Source organism: Delphinus delphis, chromosome 1 (genome assembly GCF_949987515.2).
Source record: "Delphinus delphis chromosome 1, mDelDel1.2, whole genome shotgun sequence".
Taxonomy (NCBI): domain Eukaryota; kingdom Metazoa; phylum Chordata; class Mammalia; order Artiodactyla; family Delphinidae; genus Delphinus; species Delphinus delphis.
The window spans coordinates 112,731,609-112,759,606 of record NC_082683.1 but is presented as its reverse complement, the minus strand read 5'-3'; the positions used below and the strand labels follow the sequence as shown (position 1 = coordinate 112,759,606).

The window sequence follows — 27,998 nt, the reverse complement described above, 5'->3', positions numbered from 1 at the left end:
CTGCGCGTCTGGAGCCTCTGCTCCGCAACGGGAGAGGCTACAACAGTGAGAGGCCGCGTACCGCAAAAAAAAGAAAAAAAAAATAGTGTTTGATGAACCTACTGAAACCTCTTATCTCTAGGATTTTATAAATAACTGTCCCTGCAGGTTGAGTATTCATCCCCGCAAATCACCTCAGAGGTGCTACCTCCTTCTCTGCCTCCACGAATCTCTCAGGCCACTCTCGATGGTTTCCCCTCAAGTTTTCCTTCCTCATATTTGTGCCTGGAACTAGTCAGTGTCGGACCCAAAGCTGTTCTCGGCATCCCAATAGAGCCGGATAGGACTGAAGTCCCACGGCCGTTCAGACCTGCAGGGAGGAAGAAAATAGAACACTTTCCGGATCTTCTGAAACGTGCACAACACAGTTCCTCCGGGGACGACCGAGAGTTCGGTTCCGGCGTGCGTCTCTATGGTTTCGACAGCCTAGAACGACCGAAACGGCACTTCCGGGAAGATGGCGGCGCACGGGTCACGTCTGGCACATGCTTCTGCGGAGAGGACCTTACACTAACGGTAAGAGCCTACAGTCCCCCGAACGGTGGCTGTCAGAGCCCGGGCTCAGGAGCAAATGTGAGAGCAGGAGAGTAGTTTTACCCAAGTGAAACTGCGGGAGGAGGGCTGGAGTTTAGACCTCAAGAGGAAGGAGGCCTAGGGAAAGGGTTGCCGGTTCTTTGGAATCGCTGTAAGAAAGGTGGCCTAGGGCCCCTTCTCCAGAAAACTCAGGTTGACTGGAAAGAAAACAGTTCCTGAAAATGTGCTATAAGTTTATAAAGACTGCGGCGCACAGCCTGGGATCTAGTTGCTTCTGTCCAGTTATCCATTCTAGGTCGGTTAAAGCAATTACCATCTGTGTCACTCAGTTCAACGAATGACGACTGAACGCATTCTCGATTCTTGGAGTTGCATTAAGTACACCGGGGTTGGGTAATAAAACCAGGGCGTATAGTTTCGAATTACTGCGACAAGGGACAGGCAATGGTAGGTTTTACAGCGTAAAGTACAGACGTCTATGAGATTGAGCAATGTAGTGATTAAGAACACCAGTTCTGGAATGCCTGAGATCCTGGATCCGCTACTTGCCAGCTGTTTGATTTGGACAAGTAACTAAACTTCTCAGGACCATTTGTCAATTACAAAAAAAAAAACCCCAACAACTCCTAATAGGGTTGTTGGGAGGATTAAATGAGATAATGTGTGTTCAGCAATTAGCAGCAGGCTGGCATTGAGTAAATGCATGTGTTGGTTGTTGTTGTTATTGAAATCTGGGGGCTAGTAGATTAGAAATAACTTGTGAGAAGAAGCAGAGGTTTGAGGTGGCCTCAAAGGCCTCAGTGTTTGAATTTTACTTCTGTTGCATTATCAAGAAGCAAGATAGGGCCATTTCTTCACTCAGTACTTTTCTGTTGGGACTCTCAAGGTGTCAGTTAGGTTTTCAAATAATCATCCTTCACAGTAGAAATGTGAACAGAAGTATGATTCATCCTAAATTTGCTACTCTTCATACCTAACCAGACTGGTCATCGTTGTTAAGCCTAATATGTAATGTTTAGGAGGGGTGACTTGATGTGTCTGACTTTTTTTTTTTTATTAGCATACTCACTAGACATTCTTAAACACAACTGAAAGTTTTAGCCTTTGGAGTTGTCACTTGGGGAGGCCAGAGGGTTACTCCAGGAGTGCCATTAATCAGCTTTTAAAATGGTCTGCAATGCCTGTAATAAGTGATCTTAGTACAAGTTAACTTTAGTGAGTCAAGTCAGCAGTGATAGTCTTAGTTTTGAATGTCTTGTGTAATAAGCCATCTTAACCGTTTCAGAGGCAAATTTGGTATATAAGTTGGACAGTGCCATTGTGGAGTCCAAAATGAGGGACACCTGAACAACTCTAAACAAATGCAACTACAGCTGTGACAAACAACACAGATTTGAACTGCATGGGTCCACTTACATGTGGATTTTTTTCAATAAATAGTACAGTACTACATAATCAGTGGTTAGTTGAATCCTGGGATGCGGAAGGCTAAGTATGGGACTTGAGCATCCATGGGTTTTGCTATCCACAGCAGGTCCTGGAACAAATCCCCCGCTGATACTGAGGGATGACTGTAGTTGGGAATGTGGTAGAGAGTGGGCCACTGTGGAGTCAGGCAACCTGAGCTCATATTCCAGCTCCATCTCTTAACAGCTGTGTAACCCCAGGCAAAAAACCCTTTGTAAAATAAGGATAAGGTGTATCTCACAGGACTGTCAGGATTAAATGAGACAGTATAGCAATATGTGTAACCCCTCTGTTACGCTTTAAATGCTCAATAAGAGCACCCTTCCTAAGCTGGACAGTTTCAAAAGGGGTGCTCCAACAAGACTGAAAGACAGTGGGGAAGAGGCATGTAGCCTTCACATTGAGAGGACAGTGTAAATGCTGGGGCACAGGTATAGGATATGGGCTCTGTTAAGTACTGTTGTCAGGTTAACAAGCACCTCCTTGCTTTGTTTTTACGTGGTAATAAATCGTGGGAGATGTTATCAGGTAGTGGTAAAGAGTGGGGACTCTGCAAACAAGCTGCCTGGGTTTGAGTTCAATATGTATCAGCTGTGTGACCTTGAGCAAGTCACCTAACCTCTCTAGGCTTTAGTTTCCTCATTTGTAAAACAGGGATATACTTTCCTGAATGTAAAGTTCAGGAAATCTTCCCGGGCTGGGAAGAGTACGCAAAATGATCCATGTAAAATCTTAGCACAGCCTGGCATGTAGGGAGTTCTCCATACATTTGAGTGTTATTATTAATACCAGGTTTCCTTGGCCTTCAGCATGTTGACATTGATCTCTCAGTGGTCGGACAGGGAGCTCCCCAGGCACCAGGCTTCTTTCCTCTGTCTCTGCTCCAGCTTCAGGAAAGAATTCTTACAGGAGCAGGCAGGATGGATGTGATGGATGATTGGGGCACTTTCTTTTTTTTCCTCTTAAAGGGAAGATAGTGACCCCTTCTCTTCTCTGGTGAGGGCCTGAGGACAGTGACTCTTTTCTCACCATGAGCGTCACCCCAGAGGTCAAGAGTCGTGGGATGAAGTTTGCTGAGGAGCAGCTGCTAAAGCATGGATGGACTCGAGGTGATTCCCATGGGGCCCTTTTCACATCCCCCCAACTCCCTCACTACCCTCTGCCCAGGGAAGAGGCATCATCCTGGATTAACCCCTATGTAGTCCATTCAACTGAAGGAGGAAAGTTAGTTTAAAGGGAAATTTGCAGAAGAAAATTGCTGACATTTCCAGAAAAGGGAAGAAGGGAAGAAATATGATGGTGGATAGTGAGAAAGAAGTGGTTCGGAGGACTGGGAGGGGGAGGAAGAGACACGACTTCTGTCCTGAGAGAATTATGAAGGAAAGATAGTTTGGGCTCAAAGATGGGAGGACTGCATGGAGAGGTGCTAGAAACAGTGCAACTGGGAGGGCTTCCAAGATGGACGGAGCATGCCCAAAGTTAGGTATGTGGAATGGCAAGGAGTGGCATGTGCTGGGTGTGCCTTGTGAGGGCTTGGGGCAGGAGTGGAATAAGCCAAATCATTCACTGTGTTTGCAGGCAAAGGCCTGGGCCGGAAGGAGAATGGCATCACCCAGGCCCTCAGGGTAACGCTGAAGCAGGACACTCATGGGGTAAGACTGGGCAGGCTGAGGGAGGTCAGTGTGGATGGGACAGGGGGGCCTTGAGGATAGGGGGAGGAAGGGGAATGACGGGTCCCGAGTTCACACTTCTTCCTCTGGCAGGTGGGACACGACCCTGCCAAAGAGTTCACAAACCACTGGTGGAATGATCTCTTCAACAAGACTGCGGCCAGCTTGGTAGTGAAAACTGGGCAGGTATAAGCTCTAATAGTAGGCACATGAACCATGAGGGCCTGGGACATGTGGGGGTGAGGGAGACATGGCATGTCACCCACTCACGGATACTCCCCCACAGGATGGCGTACAGATAAGGTGCCTGTCTAAGGAGACCACCCGTCATGATCCTTCCAAGCCCAACTTGCTGTATCAGAAGTTTGTGAAGGTATTAGAGGCTGGGGGTGAGAGGGCTCATCCTTTTTTCCTTCCCTGGTCTCCCCTGGGGCCTGAACAATTGCCTTGTATGCCCTAGCTATTCTCAGGACTGTCCTAACAGTGGGATCCTGTGACCAACCTCGCTGTTGCTTACCTAGACTGCCCAGACCCTCAGCAAGAATTGAAATCTTCAGGTTGAATGGATCCCTGCCATCTGCTGAGGGGGCAGCAATGGGGAGTGGGGGGTGGGGCACAGTCAGGAGCTGTCAGAGCAGGGCAGGGAGGGGATGTCTAATTCAGAGGACTTAAAAGTCAGAGGAGACCTGCGGGATCATCTGACCCATTGTCCTTATTTTGCAGATGTGGCCAAAAGGGGGGAAAGTGGCTCGCTGAAGAGCCCACAGTTGGCTAGTAATGGCAGACAGGACTAGAACCCAGGTGTTCAGACTCCCCTTTTCTAGCCCGCCAACAGAAGGGAGCTAACATTTAACGATCCTCTATTATGTCCTTAAGGGCTCTATGTATTATCTAGCAAATCCTTCCCATTCATCTCTGTGGCCATCTTCTGTCCCAGTTCAGACCATCGTCCTCTCCTGCCTCATTTCTTTCACAGCCTCATAACTAGACTCCTCACTCTAGTCTCAATCCCCACCGCGATTAGTTCATCCTCCACAAAGGATCCAGTGTTCTCTGAAAAACACAGATTTCATTCTGTCACTGCCTCCTCCTTGACCTCGGATGACACAGTCCAGATGTGTCAGACTGGCTCACATGGCCCTTCATGCCTTGTCCCTGCCTTCTTTCTTAGCCTGTCTCTCGCCACCTCTCAGGACCTCTACACTTTAGCCAGATGGAATCTGAATCTTTTCAAGGTACCATGTTTTTTCACTTTCAAGTTTTTGCACATGCTATTCCCTCTGCCTGGGACATTCTGCTTCCTTTGCCCCTTTACCTGCTGACCTTTTTCTTGTCTTCCAGGGCTCAGCTCCTTGTAGAAACTATTCCCCAAACCCTGAAGCCTGAGTAGGGTACCCTTCCTCTAGCACAGACAACACTTTCATCATCATTTTCTATGTTCTGCCATATTCCTTTACCCTCCAACCATGTAGATTCCATCTGGGCTGGAACCATCTCGTCCTTATTCCACTCTATCCCCAACCTCTTAGCCCAAAGTAGGTTCTTAACCTGGTTAAAGTACTGTGCATAGGTATAGGGGGAGGGGGCATGAAAAGTAGCATCTTTATTGTACATTACTGGCACCATGGGATGACCGCCAGGGGGCACTTGTCCCACTGTGAAGACCTGATGACCCAGAGCACTTCCTCCCTTCCTGTTCTGCCCACTAGCTGGCTGTGAGCCAGGGAGGCCAGGACTGCCCCCACCCCACCCGCCCCCAACTGCAGCCCACCTCCTGCCCAAGTTGATGTATGCAGTTTGGCACCTCTCGTGTGGGGCTGCAAGGAGCGATGTTGGGGGCTGACAGATTTGTGCCAGTGGCTGTTCAGGGTGGCAGTGGCACCACTGCTCTTCCCTTTCCAGGAGGGAAGAGCAATGGTGGTGGTGCTGAGTGGGCCTTGTCCACCCCCATGATTCCTCCTTCTAGACGGCCACACTGACTTCAAGTGGGGAGAAGCCAGACAAGGACTTGGAAAGCTGCAGTGATGACGACAGCCAGGGGTCCAAGCCTCCAAAGATGTGAGACTTCTTTTTAGTGCCAGGGGCATGTGGGAGGAGATGCCTTCCAATCTCAAAAGAAAGGACCAAGTGTAATGCTTGACTGTGGGCTTCATCAGGGTGGAAATGTGTTGTACTCATTTTTGTATCCCCTACACCTAGAAAAGTGCCAGGTCCTGAATAGGAACTCAGTGCTGAAGGAATGTTTTAGAGGGGAGGAGAGGTCAAGCCTTTCCACCAGATCTGTTTGTAACTCCTGATTCCTGCCCTTCCCCAACAGTCTGACTGATGAGATGATGCTCCAAGCCTGTGAGGGGCGAACAGCACACAAGTAAGTAGCGGTTAGCTTCTTGGGCTCCCTTCTTTTCTCCCCATCACAAGCCCACCCCTGTGCCACTCTTTTCACCCCAGAGAAAGTGATTCCTATTCTCTGCCCATTTCTGAAGCTGCCTGAAGACAAGCAGCTCCTCCCTTATGAACTTTCCCTGCAGTCTCAGAGATTAGGCCTATTTTCCCCAATACCCTCCCTCTGACTTGGGCCCCATCTATTTCAGGGCTGCCCGTCTTGGGATCACGATGAAGGCTAAGCTTGCTCGGTTAGAGGCCCAGGAGCAGGCCTTCCTGGCTCGTCTCAAAGGCCAGGACCCTGGGGTCCCTCAACTGCAGTCTGAGAGCAAGCCCCCACAAAAAAAGAAAAAGAAAAGGAAGCAGAAAGAGGAGGAAGAGGCCACGGCAACTGAAAGGAATGCAGAAGAGTACCCAGAACACACTGACCAGAGTGTCAGGAAAAGCAAGAAGAAGAAAAGGCGGCATCAAGAAGAAAGTGTCACAGATGAGAGAGAGGGAACAGCTGTAAGGCATGAGGAAGAAGAGACCACAGGAACAAGTGGGCTTGGGGAATTTAAAAACAGAGAACAAACTGATCAGTCCCTCAGGAAAAGGAAGAAGAAGAGGAGGCAGCGTGAGGAAGAAGACTTCAACATGGAGGAGGCTGTTGTAGATGGTGGGAACAGAGAAGCAGAAAGCAGATCATGCAGTGATCGGAAAAGTAGGAGAAGCAAGAAGAAAAGACAGCGGCATCAGGAGGAGGAGGACGTCTTGCATGTAGGGGATGAAGGAGAGGAGGAAGGTGGCAGGGCTAGGACAGCAGAGAGCAAGGCATACACGGGCTCAAGTGGCAAAGGTAAGAAGAGGCAGAAGCAACCAGAGGAGGAAAGACCTGGAGTCCACACTGACCAGAGAGCAAAAAAGAAGAAACAGAAGAGAAACTGAAGGCCAGGTCAAGATGCAGCCCGATCGATTCCTCTTCAGGAGCTGAAGCCTCAGGGACCTGAGTTGGTGCAGGTCTTGTGTACCCTCTCAGTGAGGAGTCCCTCCCAAAGAGGAAACAGCTCTGGAACAGTAGTCCGCTGAGAGGAGAGCGGTAGTGCCGTGTCTGACTTGAGGGAGCAGGCACATTCCCCCTTACAGCATCTAACCCAGAGAGGCTGAACTCAAGCACCTGCAAGGCCCGGGCAGCTAAGGGACAAGGATGCTGGGGGCTATGGGAACGGGAATGCAGACAGCCTCTGAAGGGGCATCTTGGCTAAAAGAAGTTGAAAATGTAGACCTATGGAAAATGTACTGATTTTTTAATTTTGTGAAGGCTAAGAAAGACATGCAAATTCAGCCCATAGGTTGCCAGTTTCTAACTATACCAAATTGAATAAACATCAGCTTGGTCTCCAAGCCTATATATAAGTCCTGACCATCATCTCCATTCTCAGCCTGAGAAGGTCCTGAATACAAGTTAGTTTCCTTGGAGGCCTCTGAAGAAATTCCTTCTGTTAACTTCCTGTAGTCTTGCTGTGCTGTTAAGTGGAAGGAGAAAGTTCAGAGAACCTCACCCAGCTCCCTGTCTGCATCCTTGATAAGAATTGTGTGTGTGTAAAGGACAGCACACCTCACTTGGGAGCCTTTTTTAGCATCTGAAAGTGAATTGTCATTACCCCCAAATGTCATAGCAACCCCTCTTGCATATATTTCCCCCAGAGAGAGGGCACCACATCTCCAGTGTTGCTCTCTGGCTCCTGCCATCTCTTAACCTTTATTGCCAGAAGAGCTCCCAGGACTCCACAGTTCTGGGAGAGAGGAACTAAATCTATTAGGAAGAATGCCCGCCCGCCTTCCCTCACTGCAGACGATAGACACACTCGGTGTCAGGGTAGGGTGGCAGGTTCAGCTGGTACTTCTTTTCCAGAGCAGGAGGCACGAAACGACCCCCCAGGTAGTGGTAGCGACCAGTAAACTGGCTTGCAGACTTTTTGGGTGCTGTCAGGGAGATGAGCAAGTCTGGCTGGATCCCTCCAGAGTTTCCCTTCTCCACATCCCATCCTGAAAAGAAGGTGGTATTCAGAAAGAGCGGAAAAGACCAGATGTCCAGTCCCCTTCCACACCTTGCTCTACTCTAGTCCTAAAAGAGTGGGAAGCCCCCTGGGTCCCCACCCGAGGAAATCGTGTCCATGTACTCCTGGGCTGTGGTCTCTGACAGTCACTGCAAAGGGCATTCCTGAACTTTGCTCCCCAGCCCTACTCTGGCTGTGGTATGCGCCTCTATACTTGGTCTGAACCTTGAGTCAAGAACCAGGACTCCTAGTACCTACCTCAAGGCAGGGCAGGGCCCCAATCCCCCCAACCTCCTTGGACCCAGCACCTGAGGGAATGTCGATGCTGGCAATGGGCACAGTGAGTCCATTCAGGACACTCAGGATGCTGCGGAATGGCTCCCGAACATCACCCTTGAAGCTGAAGCCAAAGATGGCATCCACCACCAGCTCGTATAGTTCATCAATCAGCGTGGGCTGTGGTAGAGCACAAAAAGGAAAGGATGTCAGAGCCGGCAGCTGCACAAAGAACCCTTAACAGGAGAGGGCTGTCCTTTGTACCCACAGACCGTTCACATAGGCACAAATATAATTTTTTTTTTTTTTTTTACAAATATAATTTTATCTCGTTCAGATGGCACTCTGAGGCCTAGAGTTAAGTGCAAGTGGGTCACTGATTGAGGCCAAGCTGAGTGCAGTCACATTTTCTGTTCTGAGTGCCTGCCAACCATTGGGGAGGCTACAGTGTAGGACAGCCTGAGACTTGGAGTCAGGAGGGACAGGTTCTGGTCTTGGCTCTGCCATGATCTGGTTCTGTGACTTTGCACAAATCACTTCCCTTCTCTTGCATCTCAGTCTCTTCATCTGTAAAATGTGTTAAGGAATTTTAAAAAGAAGTTCTCAAATTTTCCACTCCTAAATCCAAGATCTGAAGCATCTGAAGAAAGGGTTTAGGATGAGGCAGTCACCTCAGCTCCCAAGAGATGCAGATGATGTGTTTACTGCAAGCTAGGCGAAGAGGAACTGGCTGCAGAGTTACAGGAGTGGGGCTTCCCTGGTGGCGCAGTGGTTAAGAATCCGCCTGCCAATGCAGGGGACACGGGTTTGAGCCCTGGTCTGGGAAGATCCCACATGCCGTGGAGCAACTAAGCCCGTGCCCCACAACTACTGAGCCTGCGCTCTAGAGTCCACGAGCCACAACTACTGAAGCCCGCGCGCCTAGAACCCGTGCTCTGCAACGGGAAGCCCGCGCACTGCAACAGAGTAGCCCCCGCTCGCCGCAACTAGAGAAAGCCTGCGCACGGCAACGAAGACCCAATGCAGCCAAAAATAAATGAATTAATTAATTTTTAAAAAAAGTGACAAGGGGAAATTAAGGGGAAATGAAGCTGAAGAGAAGGTAGTGTTGGGAACTCATGGAGCACGCCTTATGGAGAAGGCTCTTACACCACTTCCATTCAGATAGCATGCTTTAGGCATCTTCTGTGTCAGGCACTATCCCTGCCCTCTAAGAGTTAATCCTCTAGAGAGGAAGATAAGCAAATGAGCTCAGTCTGGAAAGGTGAGGGAAGAGCAGAACACAGGCAGCAGTATTGAGGGCAGTGAACTGGAACCACCTACCTCTGGGGGCATTTCACCAAGGAAAGGGATGTCCATTTTCTGGCACTGGGTCACCAGTGCAGTGAAGAGTGGCTTGTTAGGCCTTTTAGGATAATAGATGGTTGGCTGGTAGCCCTATGAGGAAAGGAAAGGGGTGATTCAAGCCCAGGTCCTGGAAACCTCACTCTCCCCGACAGCCCTTCCCCACATACTCACAAAGAGTTTGAGGTGTCGAGCACAGACCAGGCCATCTCCTCCATTATTCCCGGGACCACAGATGACCAGGACAGTAGGGGGGCTCCTGGACAAGGACGTGGGGGGATATGCCTGAAGGCAGAGTCAAAGGGGATTCAGAAGGGCTTCGGGCAGTGACAGCCCAGTCTCGGCGTGGCCGTCCCTCCCACTTCATTGTGCCTAGGCCAGGTGGCTTGCACAGTGACTGCCCCTTAGGTGGAGAGTTGTGCCACTGACCTTGGCAATGGCTGTGGCACAGCTCAGCCCGGCCAGCTCCATAAGTTGGTCCACGCTGAACTGGTACTCGTTAAACAGCTCCTGGTCCACGGCCTGGGCCTCCTCCTGGCTGAGGAAACCCACAGCCTGAGTCCCCTTCCCCCAGGTGTTCCGTCGCGCAGGCGGCGCGGCCCAGGTCCCGCCTCTGGGGGGGGGTGGGCTTCCACCCAAGTCCCGCTCCCAGCGTGCCCGCCCAGAGAGCACGTGCCCGTCCAACCTCAGGTACTTCACTGCTGAGCTCGCCATGACCTCTGAGTCCCCGCGGCCACCCGAGATCAGCCGCTGCGGCCCCCACCAGGTGGCTCCCGCGCGACAGGCGCCGGCCTGGACTCTGAGGAGCGATAGGCGCGGGCCCGCAACCAGCAGCCCGAGCCCCAGGAGCGCCCGCAGCCCGGACATTCAGCTCTCAGAGCGCGCGGCCCCGCCCCGCCTCGCCCCGCCCGGCGCATGCGCGGCCCCTCGTCCCGCCCCCGAGAGGCCGGGGCCGCGCGCGCCCCTGAAGGAGGTGGTCCTGGAGCTGGAGGGACTGGTAGTTGGACTCCACCGCTCCTCCGTGTGTTGGTATGCGCGACAGCGCCCTCCCGCCCCGGCCGCACGTCGTCCGGGCGCCTTGTCTAGATGCCAGCCCTTCGCGGGAGCATTTTCATATTGCCTCACAGATGACCGAAGTGCTTTGCTTCCAACCGCCCTTTGATAATAATTCTTGTTTTTCGTAGCTCTTTCAGGAAGCTGTATAGCATAGCAGTTAGCCCGGGTTCCTCCCCTACCACTTAGTGGCTGAGTGAACTTGGCTCTCCAGGTTTCAGTCTCCTGTCTATAAAATGGGGATACGAGTACATACTTCATCGGGTGGTAATCCATGCAAAGTCGTCGACAGCGCCTGGTACATAGGGCTCAATAAATTAATGTTCTTATTCACACTGCTAAGCATTTTATATAACTTAGTACCCCTCTCCCCACCAAATTAGCTTCCCCTATCTCTGTTTACCAGGAGAGCACGCTGTACTTCCCTGATCATACATAATACTTATCCCTCTTCATCGGGTAATAGCTATGGAAATAGAAAAGTATAAACCTTAAATAGGTTGAGTATGCCAAGATTAAAAATGTAGTTGAAACCCTAGACTCCAGGTCACGATAATATTTCAAGAAAAACCTGGAGAGGAAGACTAAACTTGTAACCCAAGAGCTTTTAAGAATGCAAACACACTCCTGCCGGGTTAAGAGAGAAGTATGGGGAATAACAGACCAGTTACATTAAGGCATTAAGATAAAGATAATTATCCAGGTGGAATGAAGGTCTTGGGTTTTTGTGTTTGTTTGTTTTTTCCGTTTTCCTTTATGGTTTATTACAGGATTGAAGGTCTTGTTTTTATGCTAGTATATTCTTTTTCTGTATCGTGAATTCCATTTCCGGCTAGTTCACTGAGAAAACAAGAACCCCTCCTGCTTTTAACTACTCCTCTGATAGTCTCCTTTTTAATTATAAGAGGTTTAACATCTCCTATGGGTTGTACCCTTGGCCTTCATCTATGTTTGTTTTACATGTTTGTTGTGGGAAATTGAATGTATCAGACTGTGATTGCAGTGGAAAATTGTTTTTGTTAGACTTTGTTTGTGGTTTACTCATCTAAATTGAAATGTAGGGTTTACATTACAATTGGATAATCTTATTCAAGACCTCATTAACTTTGTTTATAACTTCACCGGTATATAAGTAGTTTCACTTTTATATATTAGTCAAGACTCCCTACAGGCCTACTTGAGAAAATTAATTTGGTAATTCTGAAGATTCATTTCTAAAACACAATGTGAAGCATGCTTCTTTGACATAGATAACATTTTGAGTTTATGTGCCCAGTGCTGACATGAATCATCTCATTTCATCCTCACAACTCTGTTATTATCCCCATTTTACAGATGAGAAAACTGAGGCTCAAAGATGTTGAATGACATGTCCAATGATACAGTGATAGCTGTCAGTGGAGCTAGGATCCAAGCAGCTTGACCTAGAGTATGTAGTCTTTTTTTTTTTAAGGGCTGCTGTGTATGCAGTGCTCTTCAGTGTTTTTATTTTTATTTATTTTTTAAATTAATGAACTTATGTATTTTTGGCTGCATTGGGTCTTCGTTGCTGTGCGTGGGCTTTCTCTAGTTGCGGCGCGCGGGGACTACTCTTCGTTGCGGTGCACGGGCTTCTCATTGCATTGGCTTCTCTTGTTGCAGAGCATGGGCTCCAGGTGCACGGGCTTCAGTAGTTGTGGCACCTGGGCTCAGTAGTTGTGGCTCGTGGGCTCTAGAGCACAGGCACAGGCTCAGTAGTTGTGACACACAGGCTTAGTTGTTCCGCGGCAGGCATGTGGGATCTTCCCGGACCAGGGCTCGAACCCGTGTCCCCTGCATTGGCAGGCGGATTCTTAACCACTGCGCCACCAGGGAAGCCCCTAGGGTATGTAGTCTTAAGCATTATTCTATGCTGAAATGCCTCTCCAAATGCAGAACTATGTAACTGAAGGGTTGTCAATTGCTGACTTCATTCTGATGAGACGTAACTATAAAATTATGACACACACACTCACAATTTATGAAACAGCCAAATGAGGGCTATCCTCAGGAAGGCAGTGCCCAAGTGCCCTAGTCCACCTTGCTGCCTTTCAGATTCTGGAGTTTTCTTTGGGAAATGTCTTCAAAACCAGTTCAAGAAGGGCATGTGGATTGAGCACCTACTGAGTTCCAGATGCTTTACATATATTATCTAATTTAATCCTGTCCATCCTATGATGTATTTTTATCCTCATGTTAGAGATGAGAAATTGAGTAGCAGAGAGAAGTCAAGTAATTTTCCTAAGATAATATAGCTATGAAATGGTAGAACCAATGATGGTTGATATTGGGTTGGCCTGACCCAGTAGCAATACTCTCGTGTGACAGATGCTGCTACTTGTCCCTCGAAATCCATTCTTCTCTATTTAAAGGCAATGTTATATTGGTTTTTGTTACAGTCAGTGAATCTGCATCCCAGTCAAGACATCTTGAATGCCTGACAAGATAATAAGCTCCATTTAGATAAGGAAGATTAACAGCTGTGTCCCCTGCACCTAGTTCTGTGCCTGGAACATAGTAGGTCCTCTACAAATATGTTAATGCATCCTCAAAATTTCATTGTGAAGTAATTCACAGTACAGTACATGCTCTTATCTGACATGACTGGGAGTAGATGATCTTATTTCAACTTAAAACAAAAAATACAGGGAATTCACCAGCGGTCCAGTGGTTAGGACTCCACGCTTTCCCTGCCGAGGGCCAGGGTTCAATCCCTGGTGGGGGAACTAAGATCCCACAAGCCGCATGGCATGGCCAAAAAAACCCATTCATTTGCCATCTGTCAAAGTGTGACCAGGGTCTTGTCTCTGAGGATAGGGCCAAAGATTGTAGTTCTCCATCTTCTTTATCTCATAAACTTCACCACTTACATATCACCTGCAATTTGCAGTCTGTGTCCTTAAGGTGGAAAAAAATTTATTGTATATTTGAAGCAAACTGAGTGCAAAATTCATCTAGATTTTTATGATTTTCCCCCAATTTGTAATAGTCTCTCTGCTTACATCTAATTCAACAGCAGTTTTTAAGGTGAGTCACCTGAATCACGTCTTCTAAGGATTCAATTTAGTTTTCATAGAAACTGCTTATTTTCACACTCTTAGTTTATCAATTTAATTAAATTACATATTACAATAACACAACTGGAATAAACACATTTGATATCAAACACAACCAACTCGGTAAGCAATGGCTTAACTGGGGGAGTAGAACTGACTGCACAGCATTCTAGAAGCTTCTCACTGCCAGGTTTGAATCGCAGCTTCACTTACTAGTTGTGTGACCTGGGTGGCAAACCAGTTAACTTTTGTGCCTTGTTTTCCTCATCTGTGAAAGGGAATTCATCTGCTGTGAGGATTAAAGGAGAAGACACTTGTGAAGCACTTGGAACAGTGTGTGGCATGTGCTAAGTGATCAGTGTTACATAATACTGTTGTTGCAGCTGCTGGCAGCAGTTTTGCTACAGGCCTGAGGGGCCTGTATCCAGGATCTGCTATGTTTCTTGGAGGAAGAGGAATGCATCCATTGGTTGGTTAAGGCGTATCTTCTGTAGCATTAGATCGCCATTTCTCATGTGAGAAAATGGAGTCAGTGACTCCAAAGCCTCTTAACCAAGATGTCATGGTTTTAAGAACTGGCAGGGGCCTTAGCAGTTGTGAGGTTTGAATCCAGAAGGAAAGGGGGGAAATTCACCATCCGTTTTCCATTTTTCTTTTGCTTATTGAGTCCAAAAATCCCAACGAGGAGCACACAGACCTCCTCAGTGCTGAGACTGCAAAGCCTTTGTCCAGCCTGCTCCGGATCCTACTTTCTGACATTGTATTCTGTGTCCATACAGTGCTCACTGGGAATGACTGGGAAGGGGCTCAGCCCCAGAAGCCCCTGAAGTGTGTATGTTGAGGAGGTACTGCAGGGGCCATGCTGTGGCCAGCAGGGGAGGGTCACATGATCATGCAGAAGCCAGACTCAGTGGATCTCCTCTGAGGGTTCCTGCTGGGGGGTTCCCTGGGCTGTTTGGATGACCTGAAGGAGGCAGAGAGGGGCTTGCCAATGGGAGTAACTAGGGAGCAAACAGAAGGCAGCTCGCCCTGGCTCCCGTTTCTGTTACCCTCTCTGACCCTTACCTCTGCTCGCAGGCTCCAGGGCAGGAGGGAGTAGGCTTAAGCCGCCTGTCCCCCAGTTCAGCAGGACTCTCCCTTTCGCTGAGGGCTGCACTCAGGCTATGCAGGAGGCAGGGGACACCCTGGGCCTCCAGAGCCGGGTGAGGGTTGTTCCGATTGCTAAAGGGCAAAGACAAAGAGGCTCAAAGCACCATATCCCTGAGCACCAGACCACATCTTCCCCCAACTTCATGTTCCATTAAAGTCATCCAAAGCCACACCCTCTCCTACTTCTTTTATCCATTCTCCAGGCCTCTTCCCTTCCCGCAGGGACCCACCTCTTGCTGTGGGGGCCGTTGGTGACCAGAAGGCCAGGATTCTCCATTCTGAGGGGGCCTTGGCCTCCAAATGAGAGATTGGCCCTGGGTCTTGGACCTGAATGGAGAGGACCAAACACATTCATCACAGGCCTCTCTGCACCAAGAACCATCATGGTGGGAACGAGACATCTTTGGGAGAAGAACAAGGAGGGTGGGTATCAGGGGATGTATTGGTCACTGTACACAGAGGAGACACCTGTACAGGGCAGGTGCTTGGCAAACCTGGGCCGACTAAAGTTGGGGATGATTCACCAGTGTCACTGATGCCTGGAAGAAAACACACTGAAAAGAAGACATCAGTGAATTCAAGTCACCAAGTAGCAAGGAACTCTGTCCTCAGAGTGCCAAGACTTTGGGGGAAGAGACTAGTAAACAGTAAGCTAAGGTAAGAAAGGCATCCAGTGCCTGGCATGTAGTAGGTGTGAAAGCCTTGGTGCCCCAAGATACAATGTTCTAGATGTTAGGGAAGCCTCGGAAGCAGGGAGGAAGAGGCGATTCAGGAAAGGGTTTAGGGGAAATGGGCCAGGGCCTTGAGAGACAAGCAGAAAGTGGGGAGGGCTGGTCCTGGGGTTGGGAATATAATGTGTGTGGGGTGCGGCCTCAGTATCAGACCTGAGGCAGGGAAGTGACAGAGTGGGGCGTGGGGATAAAGGAAATGAGAGTCTCCCATTTGGGGGAAGGCGATGCACAGCTGGAAACAGCCTACTTAGACTCACGCTCCAGTCTTGGTGTCCAAGCCGTCGTGAGAACATTCGCCGACTCTTCCTCTTTCCCCTTGTGGCCCTCCTCTAACTCATCTTCCCACCTATCGGAAAATCTGTAGGGGCAGGGAACAGGGGGCAGAGTGGCACTCCGGCCAGATCCCCCCCTCCCCAGATCCCACCGGCCACGGCCAGGCTATGACACCTCCCAACACCCTCCAGAGGCCATACCCACACCTGAAGCTCTGTTCCTGCCTGCCCTACTCACTCACCTGTGCCGCACTCCTGCTGTGCCTTTTCCCACCCTGGCTGGGGTCCCCACCACGGGGCAGGCCCCACCTGGAGCCTGGGGCCCCCCTGGAGCTGAGGTCTGGGAATGAAGGAGAGTAAAGGGAATCAGTTTGAGAAAAATGGCCACCCCAGCAGTGGTTGTGGTGTGCATGTATGTTCTCTCCACACACAATGGCCCCAGAGGGACAGAGAAGTGCTAGAGACTGCTGGGCTGTGCCTTGTGTCTGAGGATGAAATTACAGGGCAAGGCCCTTTGTTGTGTTAAGGTCCCTGCTAGTAACTCTCAAGTTAGAACTCGGGCTCATGGACTGTCAGAACTGGCCAGAGCTTAATGACCACCTCATCCTGCCTGGGGCCTCCGGGACAAAGTCACACAAAGTCGGTGGCCAACTTCAGATGGAACCCAGGTCTTCTGACCCCCAATCCAGTCCTCTGCTTATACCAGGCTAATTTAATTTTACTTGCAAATTATAAATATGGTGTCCTAGTCTTTCAAATAAGACAGAACATAAAACCTAGTAAATAAATATAACAAATAGTAAAGTATAATTTCAATTCCTGGCATAGGAGGTTGCCTGAGAAATCTCAGAGTGTGAGGGAGGAGGCAGCTGGAGAGACGCTGACCTGTTGAGAGAGGCTGGGAGGTAGCGAGAGGGGGAGGAGGGGTCAGAGAAGGAGGGGCACGGCTAGAGACCCACAGAGAAATGCCCCCCAGCGAAGGAGGGAGGGGAGAGAGGAACGTCCTTGGAGCACTACTGCCATCCTGTGGCCCTTTGGGGAACTGCAGCCAAGGACAAACCTTTCCACCTGCTCACAGATTTTTTGCTCAGTATCTTTGAAGGCACACCTTGGCTTTCACCCACTGAGCTAGTTACCACTCAGCCAAGGCCCTGGCACAGCCCTAGTGTTGGAGACGTGCCACAATCCCCCGCCCACCTCCCCATCCCCAGGTGGCCTCTGGAAAGTGATATATGTCCCATATGCAGGCCCCAGGGCAGATGAACACAGATGAGCAGTCAAGTGCAGCAGCAGCCCTGAGGACATCAGCTCTGCTCACCACCACCCCTTTCTCTGGGTAACCTCTCCCCACCCCCCGCTCCTTGTCTCAGGTGTCATCTCACCAGGGTGTGGGTTGGGAGCAGCCCACCCCGGGCCAAATGGGTCCTTATGGCGTCTGTCAGCTTGGCCACCAGCCGCTCTCGCACAGAATCTGGCTCCTTCTGGGGAGAGAGTGGATAATGGAGTAATGGAGGAAGCCTGGGCTTTGTGGTCCTCTGGGGATCGGGGAAGAAAGAAACAGGGAAGGGAGAGGGAAGGGGACTTGGTCTCCCCTCTTTTCTAGCCCATCCCCATGCCTTTGCCAGGGTCCTGCCACCGCCTGCCCAGAATTGTGGACAGAGATGGACTCTTCCTCTCAAGAGTGTCCCAGGACCTAGCACACAATGTGCTCAATGCACGTTGGACGAGTGAATGAATGGTGGGGAGAAGGCAGGAATATCAGCCAGAGAAAGGATAGCAGGAGAGCAGCTGGAGGGATATTGGGGAAGAGTTAGATTCTGGGATGGAGGGTCTCACCTGACACCGGGCCAGCGCTTCCTTATAGTACTTCAAAGCCTGGTCATGCTGCCCCAGTCTGGCTGCAGCAGCCCCCAGACCCTCACAGGCCTGCCATTGCCCCTTCACGTCCCCTGGGGAAGACAGCCTGAGAGGTCCTCCCACAGCTCCCTACACCTCCAGAGGTACTCCCCACCCCCAGTCCCCCTATCTGCCTCCCCACCAGCCCCAAGGATTCTCAGCCTTTGTCCCACCCCAAGCCACCTGCAAACCCCCTCACCCTCACCAGTGTCCCGGGCAGCCTGCAGAGCATGTAGATAGTTGTCTCTGGCAGCCTTGTGGTCTCCCAGCTGGCTCAGTGCAAATGCCAGGCTTCCAAAGCTCCGGCCCTGCTCCCACCGCTGCCCCACAGAGCCTGGTGATAGAGCCCGCCCCATATGAAGAGAGGACTTTGGCTGCTGGGACATCAGGACCCCACCCCCAAAGACAAAGGGAGGGTTGCCAGGAGTCCTTGTGCTCAACCCTGGCACACCTCCAGATGCACCACAGAGGCCTGAACGCTTGAAACCCAGCCTCTCCTCAGTCCTGAGCTTTGGCCTGAATGCCTCCCCCATGCTAGTTTGAGCCACGTATAAATCCAGGGCGTCAGGCAAGGCATGTATTAACAGCTCCGTTTTTATACACGTAGAACCTGAAGCTCAGAAAGCAAAAATGACTCGCTAAACGTCACACAATCATTTAGAGCAAGCACTGGCTCCACTTCAGGCCTCCTCTACCAGCCAGGGCTCTTCCCTCTGCCCATTGCTGCCTTCCCAACCCCAGGCCTCAGCCTCTGGGCCCATGACCCTCTGTCCTGTCTGGCTATCCCATCTCCTGCACCCCCTGCACACCCTCACTCCCCTGTTCTGGACTTCCCAGTCCCATAATTAGTTCTAAACGTCCATCTACTCTTCAGCCTCCGGGCCCCAGCTGGAACCCCTTCTTAGTCCCTTGGCCCCAATCCCATTCCCCAGCCCCTGGTACCCACCGTGTGTGTCAGCAGCCTTCTGGTGAAACTCCCGGGCTTCCTGATAGTTGCCGAGGGCATTGTGGGCCATCCCAAGGTTTCTTAGCACCGTGGCCTCCTCTCCTGGCCCCCGGCACAGGGGCAGGGCTTGCTGGAAGGCCTCTGCTGCTAGCGGGAACAGCTGGAGCTGGGAATAGCCCACGCCTAGGTCGTTATAGAGTTGCCCTAGAGGGCATGGCCACGGTCAGTGGTAGCCAGGTCAGATGCAGCTGAAGCTGTACCGCTGCAGCCTCTGCCCCACTCTCCCAGGGTTCCCCCAGTCCTCAGAATTGCCTCTGCTTCCACCCCACTTCTCAGAGTATCACCAAGTCTTAATCTCCCCAGATCCCGCACCTTCTCTGCCCAAAGGCCTCACCCAGCAGTCCTCGCTCAGTGCTCCTCTCAGCAAGCCTCCGGCTCTCCTCCAGCACCTGCAGCACATCACCCACCCCATGCTGCCCGCTCTTCAGCATACAGCCCGCTGCAGCCCCCAGTGTCAGGGCTGCAGCCCTGGGTTGCCCTGCTTGGGCGTAGGCCCGGCTCGCTTCCTGCAGGCAGTGGGCTGCTAGCTCAGGCTGTCCCAGAGCCTGGTAGCAGGCTCCCATTTTTGCCTGGGCTTGCCCCTGGTCACCTAGTGGCTGGTAGTGGCCCAGGGCCTTGTGATACCAGGCCAAAGCCTGAGGCAGGTCGCCCAGGGCGTGGTAAGCCAAAGCCACGTTGAAACACTGGTCGCCATGACACCCGCCCTGGGCTGTCTCTTGAGGTTGAGCTCGTAGGAGCAGCTCAAGCCCTCTGGCTGGGTCCCCAGTCTCCACGTAGGCAGCCCCCAGGTTGAAGGCACAGGCCCGGAGAACAGGGGTGTCCCTGGTTTGTGGTGACTTGGAAGCCAGGAGGAAGGCCCTCTGGAAGCTGGTCAAGGCCTCATGATTCTGACCAGCCAGTAGGGCCCTGTGGCCAGCCCTGGTGAGGGCTTGGATTCTGGCCTCTTGCAGTGGCCACTTTCTTTTCTTCTTTTTCTTCTTGGAGCTTGAAGGCGAGGGCGAGGGCTCTTGCAGGGTATCCTCAGTGTTGAGGGAAGACATAGTGCTGACGATAGGGAGCAGAGGGGTCAGTATGTCATCCTTGGCTTCCTCCAAAGCACTATCCCTCTAGGCAATTCAGCTCTACCTCTGCCCTGGTGTGACCCTCAGGGTGTCAAGGATTTCTCTCTGACATCTCACTTTGCTTCATCTAACCCGGTGAACACCATATTAACTCTCACTCTAATGTCCAGACTGGTTTTTCGTCCTCCAAGACTCACTTCAAGCTTCCTTCAGAAAGCCCCTCCCCTCAACCAACTGGGTCCCTCTTCTGTACCCCCATAGTACCTTATGTCCTTTACGGCATTTATCACACTGGGTTTAGGGTTATTGACTTTCTTGTCTATCTCCCCTACTAGATTTGGAGCAACCTGAAGGGTCTGGCACATAGATTCTCAATATATGCTTATTGAATGAGATGAAAAAGTTTTATAGATCATTAGATTATTATTATATATAGAGATTTTACCACAATAAAAAAGGTTTATTGAATGAATAAATGAATGGATGAACGAACAGAGCACACACAGGGCCTCTTCTCCACCATCTCCTTCACCCTGTGCCTCCAAAGACACCCACTCATATCTAGGTTCTCCTGCTGTCTAATCTCAAGGTATAGTTCAAGTCAGCTCACCAAACAGTGAGCTCCTGCTGTGTGCCGGGAGGGAGCCACACAAGGCACTGGTGCCACAAAGCGGCATAGGCCATGGAATTGGCAAGGAGCCAACTTCCAGGGGCAGGGCTACTGTCTGTCCATTTACTGCTTACTCCCTATCTCGAGGGGAACCTCTTTCTCCCCTACCTCCTTGGCTTTCTGTCTGCTTGCTAGTTTCAGTCCCCCAACATCCTGCTCTGGTCTCCAGGGCACTCTTAAACCCAAATACATTTCTCTCATCAGCATGTGTTTCCCATTAGTATCTCTCCCCCAAAAAGGCAAAGTCTTTTCATGAACTCTCCTCCCAAGAGACAGGAAAAGGAGTAGAAAAGATCCAGTAGCTGAGCTCTCAGCCCCTCCCATTTGCTTCTTCTTCTCCCCTTTTTTTTTTCTTTAGGAGAAACAGGCAGAGGTGATACATATTCTTTTCAAAGAAACTCCCCCTGTTCCTAAGAACAGCCAGGAATCCTGTCTCTTTGAGCATTCCTGAGGCATTCCCGGCTGCCCCCACAAGGTCTTGGGGCCCCAGACACAAAACGCCTTACCTCCCTCGATCTCCTCTGTAGCTGGCTTTCTGGAATGGTCCCTCAGGCTAGGGTTACCTCCCTTATCTCTTAGCTCAGAGCCCCTGGGGTTCCTAGACAACCAGGTACCGCCCTCCACTCCTAGGGAATTCTTTGATTGACAGCTCAAATGCCCTATCTTAGTGCTGAACCCTGCTGGTGCTTGGGCACAGATACCTGAATTCCATTGCCCTTCCTGCCCCACCTCTCCCCACCCTTGCAGACACACGCATCAATCCTTCACTTCAGGCAAGAATCAAAGCATCAAGGGCTTCTTACTAGTCACAGCTTCAAAGATCGTCTATCCCATTCCCTCATTTCACAGAGGAAGGGACCTCAGAAGAGCAGATGTAACTTGCCTGAGGTCACAGAGCACTCATGTAGCTAGGATTAGAGCCCAGGTTTTCTGATTCTGGGCTAATTAGCCTAAGGTCCCTTCCACTAACCGTAATTGCGAGCTTTAATGAGGCTTGGGTTGTCCCAGAAGTGAACCCTTTCACACATACACACACGAACACACACGCACTCTTATACACTGTGCTTCTGTGTGGTAGTTTCACATTTGGAAACAGGGTGAAAGGTTGATGGTCAGGAAGGGCCTGGAGATCAGAAGAGCCTCTCTGCCCCCCGGAACTCCTTTTTCCAGCTCCACTGATCTGCAACCTCCAGGTTCTGCTTAATGAGAGGACAGCAGGCCCCAGGACAACAGGCACCTACTGCCCTAACTCACCAAGGGTGGCCTGCATCAGAAAGCAAATGTCCTCATTTATCTGGGAGAAAGGCCTCTTTTAAGTAGAGGCCATGGCCAGAAACAAAATTATAAGGAAGTACTTGGGCTCACCTGCATTTGCCAGGCAGCCTCTGCTGAGTGCCTGCTGCGTGCAGGCCTGGTGCTGCGTGCCACAGATGGTGCCCACGCCCGAGGCCGGCTCTCCTAGCAGCCTGCGGCTTCTGCCCATGGGCTGGGCCTTCAGGATGCTACCACAGCATAGCCAGAACCAAATATGCAGCTCAGTCTGTTGTTCACTGAGTAGCCTCTCTTAAGGGGAAAGGAGGATTTGGGGAGGGAGCAGGGACTGAAACCGTTCTCACCAAGGTTCCAATGACCTCTCAATGATCTAGTGATCATTTCTGAATCATTTTTCTTGTTTGATTCCCTGCTGTATCTGATATATCCTTGCAACTCTCTCCTCACTTGGTTCCATGACCCACTGTCCTGGCTGTCCTTCTCCTGTGCTGACAACTCCTTCTCCATCTCCTTTGCTTGCCCTCTGTCCACCTCTTAAATGCTAGTGTTCCCCAACACTCTGCCCTTTGCTCATTTCTTATTTTACAAGCTCTTCCTCAAAAACTTCATCCAGTCCTTTGAATTTTTTTTTAATTGAGTATCGTTGATTTACAATATTGTGTTAGTTTCAGGTGTACAGCATAGTGATGCAGTGCTTTTGCAGATTATATCCTATTACAGGTTATTACAAGATATTGGGTATAATTCCCTGCGCTATACAGTAAATCCTCATTGCTTCTCTATTTTATGTAGTTTGTTCATCTCATACCCCTAATTTGTCCCTCTCTGCCTCCCTCTCCCCTTTGGTAACCACAAGTTTGTTTTCTATGTCTGTGAGTCTGTTTCTGTTTTGTATATACATTCAGTTGTATTATTTTTTAGATTCCACGTATAAGTGATACCATATAGTATTTGCCTTTCTCTGTCTGGTTTCACTAAGCATAATATTCTCTAGGTCCATCCACATTGCTACAAATGGCAATATTTTATTCCTTTTTATGGCTAATATTCCATTATATATATATATATATATATATATAGTAGGCCCTCAAGTTAAAGGGACCAAAGAACACTATAGGAAGAGTGTGTGGGGGGGGTTAATGGGGATACCAGGGGAAAATGATAGAGGCAGGGGTAGGCGCAGGGACTACTTCAAATAAGACGGTTTAACAGCGAAGGAGCCCTGGAGAAATAGCGACCCAAAATACCACAGGAACGGGAGCTCCCCTCCGGGAGCGCCCCTCCCCGTCTTGGACAGTACCCTTCGTCCCATCTGGCGGCGCACCTCCCAAGCCTGGAACTACAAATCCCAGAGGCCCCTGCGGCACAGACAGGACGTATCCTGTCTGCCTGTGGCTACGATGAGGGGCGGTGGCCGGGCGGCGGGAGATTCAAACCTGGAAGAAGGAGAAACATGGAGGGGAGAGGAACGGGCCCGTCCCGGGCGACCTGTGAGTGCCAGAAGGGGCCGAGAAGGGTCCGGCAGTGATGCCACTGGTCGGGGACTCGGGGGTCCTGGGAGAGGTTGGGGCTGGGGTTGGGCGCAGGGCCAACCAAGCAAGGGGCGGCCGAACTGTGCTCAGTGGGGAGGGAGCATTCGGTCCGGACTCCTGCGGGCGGGAGTAAACCTGTGAGCTGCGAAACGCTCCGACTTCTGTGTCGCGCTTCAAAGCTTACAAAGAGTTTTCTCACTTATTCCCAAATTCTGAGGCTCCTGGGCTGGGAGAATGTAGGTGGTCTGGATGGCCCCTTAAAAATTCGGCAGTTACTCTTGGCTACCATACTTGCTAAGCGCTACCGGGGGACGGGACGCCTAAAAAGGCCTGCGGGGGCTTCCTTGACTTTTTGATGCTTCTTTGAGACAATGCCTCTCAAACTTTACGGCGTCGGAATTACCCGGGGAGCTAATTTAAAATGCAGATTCCTGAATCCTATCCCAGAGCTTTAGCAACTATAGGTCTTGACTTGGGCCCATAATCTGCATTTATAACAAGCACCGCTGTGCTTCTTCCGTCACCCCACATAATTGTGATGCGGGAGTCCAAGTACCACACTTTCAAAAACGCTGCTTTAGAAAGAGAGACTGGGGTCCGAAAAATGGGACCGCGGAAAGGTTTCCATCTGACCTTCTGAAAGAAAAGCAAAATCTACTCCTTTCCCTTGCTCTCCATTAGGATTCAAAAAGCGAAGTCCACGTCCACCTATCTGTTGAAGGAAAGCTAGTTCCAGATCTGAAAAGGACAGGAAAACTGATTTTTTTTTTAAGACTCTGTGTCTATGTACAAAGTCCCGCCCATCTCTCACAGTCCTCAATTCATAACTCTGAAGTGATGTCACTCACTTACTGGTTTATTTTCCATGCTTAGCAACCAAAACTTGTTTCTTGTACACCCCCCTCAGAAGAACTGATGGATTTCCTGCGATTGGCCAGTGCTTTCCAATTTGAACATGGAGGGGTGTGTGTGTGTGTTTGTGTGTGTGTTTTAACTTGCTTAACTGACAATTCAAAGAAGCCCTGCCCCTGCCCCAATCATATTGCAGGATATGCAACATAATGAAAAGAGAGAAAGGGTTGGAACAACATTAAGTGCTGAGTCAAAGACATTTGCTGAGCTCTGTCTCTGTTTTCAAGCTCTCTGACTTTATTTTCTTGGTGTATGTGTGTAGCTTTCTCTCATTTTGTCGGCTTTTGTCTTCCCTAAGGAGACTAGAGAGATAGGGGAGAAGAGGGGGGAAAAGGATAAAAGGAGGCTGTGGCTAAGGCAGAATATGAATGCTGTCTCATTTCAGGGATTTCCTGTTCTTGAGTTTGGGAGTCAGAGATTGTCTGCATTTTATTTAGCTTGGAGACTATTTTACTCCTCAGGTGACCTATACCGAAAGGGAGAGTAAATACACCTTTGTGATCTTTTAAAATTCTCTGTCCTTCCACTTAAACCCAAGTGAGTGGCTTTTTTTCACGTGGTTCCCTCTGTTGAACTGCCTTTTCTCCCTTTCTGCCTGTTCATTCTTTAAGATTCTACTCACAGGTAGAATCCTTTGCTTCCTCTGCTGCTTCCATAGACTATTTTTATTTATTTATTGGAGTATAATTGCTTTACAATGTTGTGTTAGTTTCTGCTGTACGATGAAATGAATCAGCTTTATGTATACCTATATCCCCTCCCTCTTGGACCTCCCCACCCCGCCCCGACATCCCACCCATCTATGTCATCACAGAGCACCGAGCTGAGCTTCCTGTGCTTTATACCTTGTCCCCACTAGCTATCTATTTTACACATGGTAGTGTATATATGTCCATCGTACTCTCCCAGTTTGTCCCACCTTCCCCTTCCCGCCCTGTGTCCACATGTCCGTTCTCTATGTCTACGTCCATAGACTATTCATGAGCTATGATCGCACTTCTCACATCAGGTTGAAGTTTTTTACTTACATGTTTTTCTCTTCTAATAATAATCTTTGTACTTCCTGAGAGTAGGGGTCCGCTAGTCCAGTGCCTGACATATAGGAGGTATTGAATGAATGAATGGCTGCTGAATGATGAGTTCTAGTTAGTCCTGTTAACCTAGCCTCTGGGAGAGTACCTGAGGAGGATGGCACAAGTACAGTTCTTGGAGAACTCAGAATCTAATTAGGGATAAAATGAGGAGCTAAGTTCCCAGCCAAGGAGGGATCTGGACATTCCTACTAGGAGGTACTGAGGGAAGCGCAGTGAAGTAGGTTTTGGAAGGGGGGCGGTCAGGAAGATGGGTAGAGGGGAAAGGGAAGGAATGCCTCCAATACAGGAAGGATCCCCTCTTAAAGGGTGGGGAGGCCTCCCTTTAACAGGGTGCTGACTAGGAAAGCTAGGGATGGGAGAGAAGATTGGAGCCAGTGTCCTGGGACTAGGGGGACAGACATGTGGGAGATGCCTCCGGTTTCCGAGCAGAGTTGCCTTAGAAAGTCTGTTAAGAAGAAGCTTGCTACAGCCCTCTGTCTAATGCTCCCCTCCTTGGTTCCTCAGATGAACGCCTCACAGCTGAGGAAATGGATGAGCAGAGGCGGCAGAACGTCGCCTATGAGTACCTGTGCCGGCTGGAGGAAGCCAAGCGGTGAGCAGAGCGACCGCCTCTTTCTGGTCTCCCTTTCCCACCCTGCCCACCCCAGGCACCTGCCCCCAAAGCAAATACAAAAAGACAAGAGTCCATTCTATGGGAAAGGGAAAGTTGAAATAGCATCTTTTTTTTTCTTTCTTTCAGACTATTTTTTAGAGCAGTTTTAGGTTCGCAGCAAAATTAAGAGAAAGATACAGGGATTTTCCGCATGCTTCCTCCCCACAAACATACATAGCCTCCCCCATTATCAACAGCCCCCACAAGAGTGGTATGTTTGTTACAATTGGTGAACCTACTTGGACACATAATCCTCCAAAATCCATAGTTTGCCTTAGAGTTCACTCTTCATGTTGTAGACTGTAGTCTATGAGTTTGGACAAATGTATAATGACATAGCCATCCATCATTATAGTATCATAGAGTAGTTTCACTACCCTAAAAAGTCTCTGTTTCATTTATTCATTCCCTCTGCCACACCCCCACCCCCACCCCCAACTCCTGGCAACCACTCATCTTTTTACTGTCTCCATAGTTTTGCCTTTTCCAGAATTTCACATACCTGGAATAATACAATATGTAGGCTTTTCAGATGGGCTTCTTTTACTTAGTAATATGCATTTAAATTTTCTCCATGTCTTTTCATTGCTTCCTAGCTCATTTTTTACTAGTGCTGAATAATATTCCATTGTCTAGATGTACCACAGTTTATTAATCCATTCACCTATTGAGGATCATCTTGGTTGCTTCCAAGTTTGGGCAGTTATGAATAGAGCTGCTATAAACATCCTTGTGCAGGTTTTTATGTAGATGTAAGTTTTCTACTCCTTTGGCTAAATACCAAAGAGCACAACTGCTGGATCATATGGCAAGAGTATGTTTAGTTTTGTAAGAAACCACCAAACGGCTTTCCAAAGTGGCTGTACAATTTTGCATTCCCACCAGCAACGAATGAGAATTCCTGTTGCTCCACATCCTCAGCAGCATTTGGTGTTATCGGTGTTCCAGATTTTGACAATTCTAATAGGTGTATATTGGTATCTCACCATTGTTTTAATTCACATTTCCCTGATGACATATGATGTGAAGCATCTTTTCAGATGCTTATTTGCCATCTGTATATCTTCTTTGTATATCTTTCTTTGGTGAGGTGTCTGTTAAGGTCTTTGTCCCATTTTTTAATCAGACTGTTTGTTTTCTTACTGTTGAGTTTTAAGAGTTCTTTGGATATCTTGGGTAACAATCTTTTATCAGATGTGTCTTTTTTTTTTTTTTTTTTTTTTGCGGTACGCGGGCCTCTCACTCTTGTGGCCTCTCCCGTTGCGGAGCACAGGCTCTGGATGCGCAGGCTCAGCGGCCATGGCTCGCGGGCCCAGCCGCTCCGCGGCATGTGGGATCTTCCCAGACCAGGGCACGAACCCGTGTCCCCTGCGTCGGCAGGCGGACTCTCAACCACTGCGCCACCAGGGAAGCCCAGATGTGTCTTTTTTTAAATAATTATTTTATTTTATTTTATTTATTTATTTTTGGCCATGCCATGTGGCTTGCGGGATCTTAGTTCTCTGACCAGGGATTGAACCTGGTCCCTGGCAGTGAAAGTGCCGAGTCCTAACCACTGGACCGTCAGGGAATTCCCTCAGATGTGTATTTTGCAAATATTTTCTTTTGCAAATATGTTCGCCCAGTCTGTGGCTTGTCTTATTATTTTCTTGACATTGCCTTTTGTAGAGCAGAAGTTTTAATTTTAGTGAAATCTAGCTTATTAATTATTTCTTTCAAGGATTGTGCCTTTGGTGTTGTATCTAAAAAGTCATTGCCATACCCAAGGTCATCTAGGTTTCCCCGTTGCCTTCTAGGAGTTTTACAGTTTTGCGTTTTACTTGGAAGTTGATGCTCCATTTTGAGTTGATTTTTATGAAGGGTGTAAGGTCTA

The 27,998-nt window shown here is 49.5% G+C and overlaps 4 protein-coding genes across 4 annotated transcripts in view; 2 read left to right on the top strand and 2 right to left on the bottom strand.

Moving 5' to 3' along the window:
* The first annotated feature begins 454 nt into the window (after nucleotides 1–454).
* On the top strand, nucleotides 455–7,470 carry LOC132438078 (G patch domain-containing protein 4). Its single transcript, XM_060031909.1, has 8 exons — nucleotides 455–555; nucleotides 3,009–3,149; nucleotides 3,619–3,692; nucleotides 3,804–3,896; nucleotides 3,997–4,083; nucleotides 5,677–5,768; nucleotides 6,028–6,078; nucleotides 6,302–7,470. The coding sequence occupies exons 2-8, from the start codon at nucleotides 3,071–3,073 to the stop codon at nucleotides 7,017–7,019; spliced, it is 1,194 nt and encodes a 397-aa protein (XP_059887892.1). The 5' UTR covers nucleotides 455–555; nucleotides 3,009–3,070; the 3' UTR covers nucleotides 7,020–7,470.
* Nucleotide 7,471: 1 nt separating this feature from the next.
* NAXE (NAD(P)HX epimerase) lies at nucleotides 7,472–10,661 on the bottom strand. Its single transcript, XM_060031924.1, has 6 exons — nucleotides 10,437–10,661; nucleotides 10,181–10,289; nucleotides 9,926–10,036; nucleotides 9,731–9,844; nucleotides 8,440–8,587; nucleotides 7,472–8,120 (listed from the first exon to the last, which is right to left on the bottom strand). Exons 1-6 carry the CDS (start codon nucleotides 10,616–10,618, stop codon nucleotides 7,918–7,920), a joined length of 867 nt encoding a protein of 288 aa, XP_059887907.1. The 5' UTR covers nucleotides 10,619–10,661; the 3' UTR covers nucleotides 7,472–7,917.
* A 3,976-nt stretch (nucleotides 10,662–14,637) lies between these two features.
* Nucleotides 14,638–19,972, bottom strand: TTC24 (tetratricopeptide repeat domain 24). Its single transcript, XM_060008337.1, has 10 exons — nucleotides 19,267–19,972; nucleotides 18,873–19,076; nucleotides 18,132–18,260; nucleotides 17,867–17,979; nucleotides 17,413–17,511; nucleotides 16,273–16,370; nucleotides 16,016–16,116; nucleotides 15,258–15,354; nucleotides 14,944–15,099; nucleotides 14,638–14,842 (listed from the first exon to the last, which is right to left on the bottom strand). The coding sequence occupies exons 1-10, from the start codon at nucleotides 19,970–19,972 to the stop codon at nucleotides 14,761–14,763; spliced, it is 1,785 nt and encodes a 594-aa protein (XP_059864320.1). The 3' UTR covers nucleotides 14,638–14,760.
* A 6,010-nt stretch (nucleotides 19,973–25,982) lies between these two features.
* Nucleotides 25,983–27,998, top strand: part of IQGAP3 (IQ motif containing GTPase activating protein 3) — a 37,798-nt gene continuing 35,782 nt past the window's right edge. Inside the window, exon 1 of the mRNA XM_060008324.1 lies at nucleotides 25,983–26,065. Within this exon, the coding sequence (XP_059864307.1) occupies nucleotides 26,001–26,065 (65 nt within the window). The 5' untranslated portion in view covers nucleotides 25,983–26,000. The remainder of the gene's footprint in view (nucleotides 26,066–27,998) is intronic.

Excerpts from the sequence above, each read along its gene's own strand:
- LOC132438078 (XM_060031909.1), top strand. The coding sequence starts at position 3,071 with ATGAGCGTCACCCCAGAGGTCAAGAGTCGTGGGATGAAGTTTGCTGAG. Across the intron at positions 3,150-3,618 it reads AAAGCATGGATGGACTCGAG|GCAAAGGCCTGGGCCGGAAG; the intron begins GTGATTCCCATG and ends CTGTGTTTGCAG. Across the intron at positions 6,079-6,301 it reads GAGGGGCGAACAGCACACAA|GGCTGCCCGTCTTGGGATCA; the intron begins GTAAGTAGCGGT and ends CATCTATTTCAG.
- TTC24 (XM_060008337.1), bottom strand. The coding sequence starts at position 19,972 with ATGTCTTCCCTCAACACTGAGGATACCCTGCAAGAGCCCTCGCCCTCG. Across the intron at positions 16,371-17,412 it reads TGCTCCCAACCCACACCCTG|ACCTCAGCTCCAGGGGGGCC; the intron begins GTGAGATGACAC and ends CTTCATTCCCAG. Across the intron at positions 16,117-16,272 it reads ACAGCAGGAGTGCGGCACAG|ATTTTCCGATAGGTGGGAAG; the intron begins GTGAGTGAGTAG and ends CTGCCCCTACAG.
- NAXE (XM_060031924.1), bottom strand. The coding sequence starts at position 10,618 with ATGTCCGGGCTGCGGGCGCTCCTGGGGCTCGGGCTGCTGGTTGCGGGC. Across the intron at positions 9,845-9,925 it reads CTCGACACCTCAAACTCTTT|GGCTACCAGCCAACCATCTA; the intron begins GTGAGTATGTGG and ends CTTTCCTCATAG. Across the intron at positions 8,588-9,730 it reads TTGGTGAAATGCCCCCAGAG|CCCACGCTGATTGATGAACT; the intron begins GTAGGTGGTTCC and ends GCTCTACCACAG.